Genomic DNA, 13,693 nt, shown 5'->3' on the forward strand with positions numbered 1-13,693 from the left:
TTCCTACATTACAACAGTGACTATACTCTGAAAGCACTTCATTGGTTGTGAAATGCTTTGGGGCGTCTCGAGGTCGCCAAGGGTGCTATAGAAATGCACGTTCTTTATGTTATTGCCGTTATTTATAGCGACAGGTTCAGGTGAGGTTCCCCATTGCTGAAAGACAATTTCCTTTATGCAAATGACCAAAAGTTACAACCATCTAGCGCACGTTCCGACCAACAGCTGCTTGATGTCAGTGTGGGCTGGCCCGTGCTGCCCCTGGTAATCCTTGCCACTGGACCAAGACCTCGCTCTGTCAAGCCCGTATGGAGGCTGGTGTGCAACGGCCACCACATGTTAAAAAAAATCCATGCACAGGCATCTTCCACCCTTCAATATGTAGTTCGGGATCTGGAATATTAGGTCCTTCATTGAAACACCTGTGAACTCATCCTTTTTCGTCGTGCAAGCAAGTCATCCTCGATACGAGGGACTGCCTAATGATGATGATGATGATGATGATGCTTGTCCTCATGATTGGGGTGTGCGGGTGACTCACACTGAAGGACGCAGAGCTCCTGGTCAATCCCAGGCCTGCGGGATCCCAATGGGGCCTCAGCACTCGGCTGTGGCAGATCCCAGAAAGGAATGCCAGGTTGAAATGGCCAGTATCCCGGACTTGTGCACTCGCCCAGTCGACTTGCTCTGAAGGGAATGCTGGCTGCTGGCCCGTTACTTGTTTTCCACTCACACTTCTGATCAAAGTGCATTTGATCAGCATTATTTTTTGAGATGTGATGAAAGAGAAATCTCGTTCTTTCTGCATGGATTCACGACGTTACCAGGGCAATTTATTCCCAGCCAATGAAGGATAAAGTGAATGATGGAATGATGTGAGGGGCGCATAGCCTAAAGAGGAATATCCCAATTCATAGCTCAGCACCTCGGCCTTTGTGTATGTGTTAGCATTCCCGCCTGAGTCAGACGGTGCAGGGATGGAATCCTGTGGGTGGAGACAGACCCGCGCTCCGGCTCAGAATCCTGTGTTGCCATCCACCAGATTACTCGCGTCCAATGGGTGTGAGTGCCCCCACTCCCCTCAACGTATGGCTTGTGGGAGCCCACAAAATCCCCTCTCCCGATACATAAGAACATCAGAAATAGGTGCAGGAGTCGGCCATTTGGCCCCTCGAGCCTGCTCTGCCATTCAATAAGATCATGGCTTCACTTCCCTGCCCGCTCCCCATAACCCTTTATTCCCTTATTGCTCAAAAATCTGCCTATCTCCACCTTAAATATATTCAATGACCCAGCCTCCGCAGCTCGCTGGGGCAGAGAATCCCACAGATTTACAACCCTTTGAGAGAAGAAATTCTTCCTCATCTCTGGTTTAAATGGGCGGTCCATTACTAGTCCAGTAACATAATCACTACACTACCGTACCCCCTGTAAAGTGGAGAGCTAAACAACAACTTGCATTTATATAACACCTTTAACATAGTAAAACATCCCAGGGCACTTCACAGGAGCGTCATCAGACAAAATTTGACACCAAGCCACATGTTGGAGCAGACATCCAAAATCTTGGTCAAATAGGTAGGTTTTAAGGAGCGTCTTAAAGGAGGATAGAGAGGTTGAGGGAGGAAATTCCAGAGCTTAAGGCCTCGGTGGCTGAAGGCTAAACGATGACATTCAGGGATATTCAGACAGAATTAGAGGAGCGCAGACATTTCGGGGGGGTTGTGAGACTGGAGGAGATTACAGAGATAGGGAGGGGCGAGGCCATGGAGAGATTTGAAAATAAGGATGAGAATTTTGAAATCGAGTCATTGCCACACCGGTCAACGAGCACAGGGGTGATGGGTGAGCGGGACTTGGTGCGACTTAGGTCACGGGCTGCTGAGTTTTGGATGACCCCAGGTTTACATAGGGTGAAGTTACTGTAAAATGTTGCTTTTCCGTTCTAATGTTAGGATCTTTTGTCCACATTAGGTTTTCAGCCACTGAAGCATCCTAAAGACACCACCTGTCAACGCGGACACTTTTATTGGTCCCAGCAAATCAACACTGTCCAAAACGATCTCTACACAGCACCCCGGGACTGGAGAGCTGGCTTCTTCTCCTCTCCTGCCACTTCGTTCTCTCACAAACTGTTCTTAACTCTTCTTATTTTTAACAATGAGTTTTGTCAATAAAAAGGTGATAAAGACTTTATGTATGTGTATGGTGAGGCCAAGGAAGAAAATCTGACTGCTGGAAAGCCTGAAATGATTGAATGAGTTTTTTAATAGGGAGAAATCCCGCCTCTACTGTCCATCTTTGTTGTTTAAATGGAAATCTCCAACCCCAGCACTCAGTTGAATGCCATTCTTGTCGGTGATGTCTGTTTAGGAAAGTGTAAAGCAGCCACGTTTACTTAAGTCTCCATTACACTCCATCGGGATTGGACCCAAGGCCGCTACTTGCGCCTCTAGGAAACAAAGGGCTAGATCGGAGAAAGAAAGAGGGTGACGTTATGTGACTTTATAAGGAAGTTGCGGATTACTCTAAAACTAGCAACAGGCACTTGCTTATCTTTCCCCAAACAGTTTCTTTCTTTGCATCTGAGTCCTGTTGGAAATTGGAGATTATGGAGAATAAATATAGCGAATGAGAAGATGTGTGTTTATATCAAAATAGGGCCCTCACTGTATGACCTTGCCTCAACGCCAAGACAAGCCTTAGCGTGATTTCCTGTACCCATCTCCTTGACTAGTGGTGCCATGTAAGGCCGATGGTATTTCGAAACCAGCTATGTCGAGGATGTCCACCCCCCCAAGCCTGCCAATCTCTGCCGAGGCTCAGGAACCTCACCGACTTGGGATTGTATTTCCTTGCTTGCTGGATGGTCCTATTTGAATTCTGTGGATTTGGTAAGGGCCACACTCGGTGCTGTTGCCCCATTGGTGGATAAATCCTAAATCAGAACCCTAAAATGTATTCCTCTCAGCGATATATACAAATTAATAGGAATACCAATATCTTTCTTTCTCAAGGCTCCGTGCTACACAGCCTCCATGACCCTCAAAGGCAACAGCTTGTGCACCCTGAGCTATTCGATTTATTATTCTCATAACATATTGACCCATTATGCCAGCTGCTCTTGGTAAACCTTGGTACATTGTTGGTGTTAGTTTATACATCCTGTTGAACTCCAAAGTAAATTTGTAGCAGAAATCTAACATTTCTGATATTGTTGATCAGGTGGAACCTAGGTCTCGTCTTGTGGTGCCCATGTACTTTGGGTCAGCAAAGTCCATGTGGAGAAGCTACCTCTTCAATACAGGGTCCTGAAATTGCTTGAGAACCACCTTATATTCTGCCACCAGCTCCAAGAGAAGGGAACTGAATCATCCTTCAAAAAAAGAACGAACATTATCGTTTTTTTTAAACTAAAGCAAGTCGGTCTTTCCCATTCACTTCACTTCTCTCATATCATGGGTGATATTCCCGTGGACTTTTTTGCCTCATGTCCAGACAAGAATAACCTAAACCTAAAAGATGTTGTTTGAAGAATGTACATGAGTATTGCTCCAAACTAACAGTCTTCCAGATGTCTCCCGCATGGCCAGATGTGGGGCTCGGGAGGTGGAATCTACCTTGTGTGTCTTCAGCGGGACCCCAGCTGCCCTGTTGGCTCATTTTGTGACTCGATTTGGCATTCTCTGCTTTGAAAGGGGCTGACCTGGACTGTGTCCCCTTAATGATGCAGAAAGCTGTTGAAAGTGGCTGTGTGAAAAGGCACAGTCCGGGCAAAGGCAGGAAGCTATGTGTGGACACACGGCGTGAACTTGCTTGTACATCCCAATGCATGAGATGCAGAAGAAGCCATTGGAGAGACAGAATCCACAAACCCCTCCCATCTCCGACCTTTGCTTGGTTGGGGGTGGGGGGGGCGGGAGGTGGTGGTTGCTGAGTGGTCTGTGGCAGAAGTTAAGTAAGGAAGGAATTGTTTAAAGGAGATTCTGCATTCTTCTGCTGTGGCCTTGTCAAGTATGGCAGCTGAGCCATCGTGTTTAGAAACCTTTCTTCCAAGAAAGAGGACGTCAGTCCCTGTTTGATAGGAACCCGCCTGTTTCTCGCTAGAATTAGGATGGAAGCTCGTTCATAATTTTGCCAAGATATCCTATATAGCGCCTCCATCAATTATTATGAAGCCCATCCTCTTGAGTTCAAATTTCTGTTGACTTCGCCTGCTCACGCTATGTTTGTAGGCCTCTGGAGTTCACAAACATTCTGTCTGTCATCCATTAGTAACATCTCAATTGTGTTCTACTTGTAGCAGTGTCACATATCTGATTGTGGAATGGCACCGGGGTGAATGGTTAGATGCCAGCCAAACACAGTCGCACATTTGTTTGTTAAGTCTGCTTTAAGAAGGGCGTAAGAGTAATTGAGCATTCCGGTGACTCTAGACGCGAGAAATCTTCGATAATTGGCCAGTCCCTTCCCTTGTAAATATGGATTGAATTTAAAATCAAATGACTCCCAAGGGCCAATATCCCGAGTACAGTGTGGCTGGTGGAGGGGGGGCTGTGTCCCTGCCTAATGCGTCCCAGAAATATTGGGAAATCGCAGGCCCCCTTCACCACCCCCGCCCCCCGCAGATTTCCCAGAATGACTAGCAGGTGGGTGTGGTTCCCGAGCCGGTGGCTGAACCATTCAACAAAACAAACCCAACAAAAGGAAGAGATTGAAGTGTAAATCTGCACTGGGCGTGAAGCAGTTCCCTCGGATCCCAACTCCCAATGGGTGCAGCCATGGGCCATCTTGGAATAAGGTGGGAAGGTTCTGCTCTCTCCCAATCGCAGAGCTCGCCGGGGTACCCAGGAATGGACAGGTCTCCACATCCAGCCCGAGAGAGAGCACCGCATGTGTATATATTTCGTTATCCATCACCACAGGGTATTTACACTTTGCTTTTCTAACTGTTTGGTTTTGTTTTGTGTGCGGGAGCCCAATGTAAAGATATGCAATTGTATCTTTCATTTTTTTTTTACCCGCTCTGTAAATTCTACCTTTACGTGAAATTTCTTTTTGATATATGTATATATATATATATAGATTGCTTAGATGTATTTTGCCAAATATTTCAACGTGATTGGTTGGCGCATGGTAATTAGACAACGTATCAGCGGCCAAATAGGGGGTGATTTAGTTGTCACTAGTGCTCTATCACATCATTTCACACACAATGTCGGTGGAGTCCTGCATATATCACAACATGCCAAGCATTACACTTCAACTGGTGCCTGCTGTCGTTATATATTTACCCAGTCAAACAAGGTAACACACCATCCTGTACGTAACAAAATCAGGCCAATTTTTCTAGATTGAAAAGGATGATCATTTTGTTTTGCAGGTAATTTTGAAAAAGCCACAATTAATGTCTTGATTTAAAGCAATATTTTTGTAAGTGTGTAAAAAAAAAAGATAGCGGTGTAAATATAGAAATATGTGAGGATCTAGTGGGGAGAGAAAGCTGTGTTAGTCAGATCTGTGACCTTTAATAGTCTTGTAAATCTGTTTTGTAGATAACGTTTTGTTATTCTTAGTTGTGGGTTTTGAATGGTTTTATGAATAAATATTTAAATCATCCTTGTCCGTTATTTTGAGTGTTTGTTGGTGATTGAGGAGAATGTTTCTTGGAACGCTGCAGTATTAGCAGGAATAGGGGAAGACCATTCAGCCCCTCAATCTTGCTCTACCATTCAATTAGACCACGAATGATCTGTATCAACTCCATTTACCTGCCTTGGTTCCGTATCTTTTAATATCCTTGCCTAACAAAAACCTATCAGCTTTGAAATTTTCAAATTAATCCCCCCCCCCCCCCCGGCCTAAACAACTTTAGGTGAGAGTTTTCCAGATTTTCACACCCCCTTGTGTGAAGAAATGTTTCCTAACATTACCCATGAATGGCCTAGCTGTAATTTTAAAGTTATGCCCCCTTCTGGACTCCCCCCAACAGAGGAACTCCTGTTATCTATCGGCGCTAACAACTCCTTTAATCATCTTAATCACCTCAATTAGATCTTATATACTCGAGTGAATACAAACTTAATCTATGCCCAATGGAGTACGTAAGATTTAGGAACAGGAGTAGGCCATACAGCCCCTCGAGCCTGCTCCGCCATTCAATAAGATCATGGCTGATCATTGACCTCAGCTCCATTTTCCTGCCCAATCTCTATATTCCTTAATCCCCCGGAGTCCAAAAATCTATCTCAGCCTTGAATATATTCAATGATTCAGCATCCACAGCCCTCTGGGGCAGAGAATTCCAAAGATTCACCACCCTCTGAGTGAAGAAATTCCTCCTCATCTCAGTCTTAAATGGCAGACCCCTTATCCTGAGACTGTGCTCCCTGGTTCTAGATACTCCAGCCTGGGGAAACAACCTCTCAGCATCTACCCTGTCACTCCCCTTCAAAATATTGTATGTTTCAATGAGATCACCTCTCATTCTTCTAAACTCCAGAGAGTATAGGCCTATTCTACACAATCTCATCAGACAACCCTCTCATCCCAGGAATCAATCCAGTGAACCTCCGTTGCACCGCCTCCAAGGCAAGTATCTCCTTCCTTAGATAAGGAGACCAAAACTATGCACAGTACTCCAGGTGTGGTCTCACTGTACAATTGCCCCAAGACTTCCTTACTCTAGTACTCCAACCCCCTTGCAATAAAGGACAACATGCCATTTGCCTTCCTTATTGCTTGCTGTACCTGCATGCTAACTTTCTGTGTTTCCTGTATGAGGACACCCAAATCTCACTCAACACCAACATTTAAAAGTTTCTTACCATTTAAAAAATATTCTGTTTTTCTATTCCTACCAAAGTAAATAACCTCACATTTCCCCACATTATACTCCATCTGCCACCTTACTGCCCACTCACTTAACCGTCCATATCTCTTTGATTTCTTTGCAGGCTTTGTATCCTTGCAGCTTACTGTCCCACCTAACTTTGTATCGTCAGCAAACTTGGATACATAATACTCACTCCCTTCATTAATATAGATTACAAATAGCTGGTGCCCAAGGGGTGGTTCCCAGTCTGTGCCCAAGGGAGTACAGGTCTAGTAAATGCCACCTGGTGAAGATTGTTTCTTGGGCACAAAGGAAACCAACCAAGGTTTCTCTCCCCAAACACTCCAACGCTGCCCTTTTACCCCAGATTTTCCTGTGTTAGCTGGTTTATAAGTTGACAGTCATCTTTGTACATCAAAGAGACCATCACAAGAACTCGGGCTGCAGAAGGCCAATTGCGCACAATAAGTTTCTGAAAGATTTCTGATTTTTGGGTGTGAGGAAAGCAAAATCTCACAAGTAACAATTTCTGAGCTTACACTCGGTCCCCTATTCTGATGGGGCATCTATTCAAAACCCCAGAGTCTTCCATTGCACGATTGCAAACATTTAAATAAGGCGTTAGCTTAGTTGTAGCTCTCTCGCCTCTGAATTAGGAGGTTCAAGTCCCATTCGAGACTTGAGCACAAAATCTCGGCTGCCACTCCAGTGCAGTACTGAGGGAGTGCTGCACTGTCGGAGGTGCCGTCTTTCAGAATGAAGTTTTCAAGATGGCTCCTGGTCGGGCAGCTCCTTTCTGAGCTTTTTTCAACTGTATCTGTAGTCATCCATTACCACCCTTCGCCATTCTCCAAATCTCCTTTCTTCCATTGCTTGAGATACCCTTCCTCTGATAGTGAAGGCATTTCAGTTCAAACTACAAATTTAAAGCTACCCCTGCAGAGTCCATTGCCCATTCATAGAAACATAGAAACATAGAAAATAGGTGCAGGAGCAGGCCATTCAGCCCTTCTAGCCTGCACCGCCATTCAACGAGTTCATGGCTGAACATGAAACTTCAGTACCCACTTCCTGCTTTCACGCCATGCCCCTTGATCCCCCGAGTAGTAAGGACTTCATCTAACTCCCTTTTGAATATATTTAGTGAATTGGCCTCAACTACTTCCCGTGGTAGAGAATTCCACAGGTTCACCACTCTCTGGGTGAAGAAGTTTCTCCTTATCTCGGTCCTAAATGGCTTACCCCTTATCCTTAGACTGTGACCCCTGGTTCTGGACTTCCCCAACATTGGGAACATTCTTCCTGCATCCAACCTGTCCAAACCCGTCAGAATTTTAAACGTTTCTATGAGGTCCCCTCTCACTCTTCTGAACTCCAGTGAATACAAGCCCAGTTGATTCAGTCTTTCTTGATATGTCAGTCCCACCATCCCGGGAATCAGTCTGGTGAATCTTCGCTGCACTCCCTCAACAGCAAGTATGTCCTTCCTCAAGTTAGGAGACCAAAACTGTACACAATACTCCAGGTGTGGCCTCACCAAGGCCCTGTACAACTGTAGCAACACCTCCCTGCCCCTGTACTCAAATCCCCTCGCTATGAAGGCCAACATGCCATTTGCTTTCTTAACCGCCTGCTGTACCTGCATGCCAACCTTCAATGACTGATGTACCATGACACCCAGGTCTCGTTGCACCTTCCCTTTTCCTAATCTGTCACCATTCAGATAATAGTCTGTCTCTCTGTTTTTACCACCAAAGTGGATAACCTCACATTTATCCACATTATACTTCATCTGCCACGCATTTGCCCACTCACCTAACCTATCCAAGTCACTCTGTAGCCTCATAGCATCCTCCTCGCAGCTCACACTGCCACCCAACTTAGTGTCATCCGCAAATTTGGAGATACTACATTTAATCCCTTCGTCTAAATCATTAATGTATAATGTAAACAGCTGGGGCCCCAGCACAGAACCCTGCGGTACCCCACTAGTCACTGCCTGCCATTCCGAAAAGTACCCATTTACTCCTACTCTTTGCTTCCTGTCTGACAACCAGTTCTCAATCCACGTCAGCACACTACCCCCAATCCCATGTGCTTTAACTTTGCACATTAATCTCCTGTGTGGGACCTTGTCGAAAGCCTTCTGAAAGTCCAAATATACCACATCAACTGGTACTCCTTTGTCCACTTTATTGGAAACATCCTCAAAAAATTCCAGAAGATTTGTCAAGCATGATCTCCCTTTTACAAATCCATGCTGACTTGGACCTATCATGTCACCATTTTCCAAATGTGCTGCTATGACATCCTTAATAATTGATTCCATCATTTTACCCACTACTGAGGTCAGGCTGACCGGTCTATAATTCCCTGCTTTCTCTCTCCCTCCTTTTTTAAAAAGTGGGGTTACATTGGCTACCCTCCACTCGATAGGAACTGATCCAGAGTCAATGGAATGTTGGAAAATGACTGTCAATGCATCCGCTATTTCCAAGGCCACCTCCTTAAGTACTCTTGGATGCAGTCCATCAGGCCCTGGGGATTTATCGGCCTTCAATCCCATCAATTTCCCCAACACAATTTCCCGACTAATAAAGATTTCCCTCAGTTCCTCCTCCTTAATAGACCCTCTGACCACTTTTATATCCGGAAGGTTGTTTGTGTCCTCCTTAGTGAATACTGAACCAAAGTACTTGTTCAATTGGTCTGCCATTTCTTTGTTCCCCGTTATGACTTCCCCTGATTCTGACTGCAGGGGACCTACGTTTGTCTTTACTAACCTCTTTCTCTTTACATACCTATAGAAACTTTTGCAATCCGCCTTAATGTTCCCTGCAAGCTTCTTCTCGTACTCCATTTTCCCTACCCTAATCAAACCCTTTGTCCTCCTCTGCTGAGTTCTAAATTTCTCCCAGTCCCCAGGTTCGCTGCTATTTCTGGCCAATTTGTATGCCACTTCCTTGGCTTTAATACTATCCCTGATTTCCCTAGATAGCCACGGTTGAGCCACCTTCCCTTTTTTATTTTTATTCCCCGGCATGCGTTTGTTTTCTGCTTTGAACGACACTGGATTACACCATTACATGTCTACACTGGATTGTACTGTAAGACTACCCACTGTTTCTCCATTTCTGCTGCTAAAAGATAACTTTTACCTTTTAAACTGTGGCTGTGTCTCTGTTGAACTGGATCTACTGGGTTTTCAGCTCTGCTGGATTCTAGCTAACAGCTGCAGCTTCACTTGCTGTCACCGCGATGACTCCTCCGACCGATTTTCAGCTTTTGCTGGTCGTTGGCTTGTGGTTTAACTTTTTCTCCACTGCTTTGATCTACAGTGACCTCCCATCTTGCGTCAATCTTTCTGCATTGCTACCGACTCTCTTTCCTACGGCAACAACCTCCATCCTCGAACTCTCGACACTTGAAATAGCTTCTGGGCTTCACTCGCCTGGTTTGGACAGCAGTTTGTTGATGCTCCGTGGCCGGCCCCATCCTGCTCATGTCGGCTTTGTTCTTCCACGGGACCTCTGACTTTGACCCTGGTCTCCCCACTATTGTGTCTCATTAACTACTACATTTAAATAGGCATATGTAACCTGAGCTTCCCCCTGTCCATTCGCGTACGCACTTTGGCTGCCACTCCGGGCCCCAGCCACTCAATATTTTTCCATTTTTCTCCCTCCCTGACCGTTCTCCGCTGTCATCATGCCTCCTTTCATCTCTCCTCTCTCGGATCCTCTGCCTTCCCAAATCCCTAACCCAATCCTTCATTACTCTTTGATCTTCTTACTCGCCTGCCACCATCCCAGGCTTGACTCCCTCCTCATTAAACCTACAGCTTCACTCTGGGCCTCTCTTGGCATCCTATGAAGGACCCATTGAAGCACTCATCACTGCCTCCTTACGTACAGCAACCCTAACTGTCCCATCCTACTCTCCCGTCGATCTTCCATCCAGCATGCCCACTGCAGGCTAGTGTTGCCAATCTCCTCCCCGTCCAACTCACTCACCCCCTCCCCCTGCCAGCACTGACCTTGTGGATGCAGGCAGTGGGACAGCCATCACTGACCCTCTCAGCATCTTTCTCCAGAACGTCCATTCGCTTGCGAACAGGGCCCTTCCCATCCATCAGCTTATCTTGGATGATGACATGGACATCATGGCCCTGACGGAATTTTGGCTGAAGGGCGATGGCACCTTGGCCTTCAATGAAGCCTCCCCGCCTGGATATACCTTCCACCACTTTCCCTGCTCAGACTGCCGTGGTGGTGGTGTGGCTCTCATCAACAAATTACACCCTGGTCTGTCCCCCTACTCCTCCCGCACTTTCTCCTCCTTTGAGCATCTCCCCCTATTCCGCCCCTCACACCTCATTTAAAATTCTCGTTCTCGACCCCCCACCCAAGTACCATAAAAGTTTTATTACCGATATTTCTTCACTACTTTCCTCCCTCTGCCTCTGTTCCAAACGACTTTTCATCCTCAGTGATTTCAACCTCCATCTCAATTCATCATGCTCACTCTCCTCTGAGTTCACCAGCCTCCTATCCTCCCTTAATCTCTCCCTCCATGTAAACTCCCCACCCCCTCGACCTTGCCATCTTTCGTGGCCTCGCTACTCCCATTGTGTCAATCGCAGGTAAGGCCATCTCTAATCACTTCTTCGTATCACTCTACACCTATATCCCCTTCCATTGCCCCCCAATCCTACCTCCTTCTGTGTCCAACCCTGGAAAAAACTCTCTCCCGACTCTCTTACAACTGCACTTATGAACTCCCAAATGTCCAGCCTTTGGCCCTCCATTCACCATGACATTTCTGCAGCTACCGATCTGCTCAATCACACCCTCACCACCATCTTTGACACCCTAGTCCCTGTTAAAACCATTACTCTCTCTTGCCCTGGCTGTTCCCCTGGCATAACCCTGAGCTTCACTCTCAAGTCCAAGTGATGCAGACTTGAACGGAGATGGTGGACAATTGGTTTAACCATTCACCACCAGATCTGGCTGGGCCACATAAAGCTCTATCCGGTCCTGCTCTCCTCTGCCAAAGTTGCTCACTGTCCCAGAATCATTCTGGAATGCAAAGATAAACCCCGGTTTCTATTCTCCACTGCTAACCGTCTTTTTATATCACTCTCCCCAGTCTCCACACTCACCTCCGACAATAATGTGGGGAGCTCATGAACTTCTTTGTCTCTAAGATTGAGACTGTCCGATCAGCTGCCTCTGCCACTTCCCTTCCTTCTCCCAGCCCACCGAGTCAAACTTCCTCTCAGGAAGCTCCCAGCCCTAGCCCTGACCTCACATCTTTCTCCAGCTTCACTCCGATCTCCCCTCATGACGTCTCTGAGCTCACCTTGACCATGAGACACACTTCCTGCTCCCTTGATCTGCTGACCACCCAACTTCCTTTTCTGGCTCCCATGTTAGCTGACATTGTTAACAGTTCTCTCTCCTGAGGTACTGTCTCCCTCTCCCTCAAATCTGCCATCATCACCCCTCTCCTCAAAAAACCAACCCTTGACCCCTCCGTCCTTGCAAACTACCGTCCCATCTCCAACCTCCCTTTCCTCTCCAAAGTCCTTGAACGTGTTGTCGCCTCCCAAATCCGTGCCCACCTTTCCCGCAACTCAATGTTTGAATCCTTTCAATCAGATTTCCACAGTACCGAAATGGCTCTCATCAAAGTCACTAATGAAATCCTTTGTGACTGTGACAAAGGTAAACTGTCCCTCCTCATCCTTCTTGACCTGTCTGCAGCCTTTCATAAGGTTGACCACTCCATCCTCCTCCAACGCCTCTCCACCGTTGTCCAGCTGGGTGGGACTGCACTCGCCTGGTTCCATTCTTATCTATCTAATCGTAGCCAGAGAATCACCTGCAACGGCTTCTCTTCCCACTCCCGCATCATTACCTCTGGTATACCCCTCCTATTTCTCATTTACATGTTACCCCTTGGTGACATCAGTTTCCACATGTACGCTGATGACATCCAGCTCTACCTCTCCACCACGTCTCTCGACCCCTCCACAGCCTCTAAATTGTCAGACTGTTTTCCACTGACTCCATCCCTCTCCCCAACATCTGTCTGAAGCTGAACCACACTGTTCGCAACCTTGGTGTCATATTTAACCCTGAAATGAGCTTTCGACCACATATCCACAGCATAACTAAGACTGCCTAGTTCCACCTCCGTCACATCGCCCGTCTCCACCCTTGCCTCAGCTCATCCACTGCTGAAACCCTCATCCATGTCTATGTTACCTCTAAACTTTCTAACGCACTGGCCTCCCACATTCTACCCTACGTAACTTGAGATGATCTAAAATTTGGCTGCCCGTGTCCTAACTCGCACCAAGTCCCACTCACCCTTCACCCCTGTGCTCGCTGACTACATTGGCTTCCGGTTAAGCAACGCCTCGATTTCAAAATTCTCATCTTTGTTTTCAAATCCCTCCATGGCCTCGCCCCTCCCTATCGCTGTAATCTCCTCCAGCCCCACAACCCCCGAGATATCTGCGCTCCTCTAATTCTGCCCTCTTGAGCATCCCTGATTATAATCGCTCAACCATTGGTGGCCACACCTTCTGTTGCCTAGGCCCCAAGCTCTGAAACTCCTTCCCTAAACCTCTCCGCCTCTCTACCTCTCTCTCCTCCCTTAAGACTTTCCTTAAAACATGCCTCTTTGACCAAGCTATTGGTCACCTGCCGTAATTTCTCCTTATGTGTCAATTTTTTAAATCTCATAATACTCCTGCAAAGTGCCTTGGGATGTTTTATTTTGTTAAAGGTGCCATATAAATACAAGTGCTGTGTCGTTGATGTTGAGATGTTACAGTGAGGCCCCGTC

General features: G+C 46.5%; 1 protein-coding gene across 2 annotated transcripts in view; it reads left to right on the top strand.

Moving 5' to 3' along the window:
• stk26 (serine/threonine protein kinase 26) overlaps positions 1 to 5,619 on the top strand; it is a 137,829-nt gene extending 132,210 nt beyond the window's left edge. For both annotated transcript variants that reach the window (XM_070883143.1, XM_070883144.1), the window contains one exon: positions 1,975 to 5,619. In XM_070883143.1, coding sequence (XP_070739244.1) covers positions 1,975 to 1,999 — 25 coding nt within the window. In that variant the 3' untranslated portion in view covers positions 2,000 to 5,619. The remainder of the gene's footprint in view (positions 1 to 1,974) is intronic.
• The last annotated feature ends 8,074 nt before the right edge of the window (positions 5,620 to 13,693 follow it).

This window comes from Pristiophorus japonicus, chromosome 6, assembly GCF_044704955.1.
Source record: "Pristiophorus japonicus isolate sPriJap1 chromosome 6, sPriJap1.hap1, whole genome shotgun sequence".
Taxonomy (NCBI): Eukaryota; Metazoa; Chordata; class Chondrichthyes; family Pristiophoridae; genus Pristiophorus; species Pristiophorus japonicus.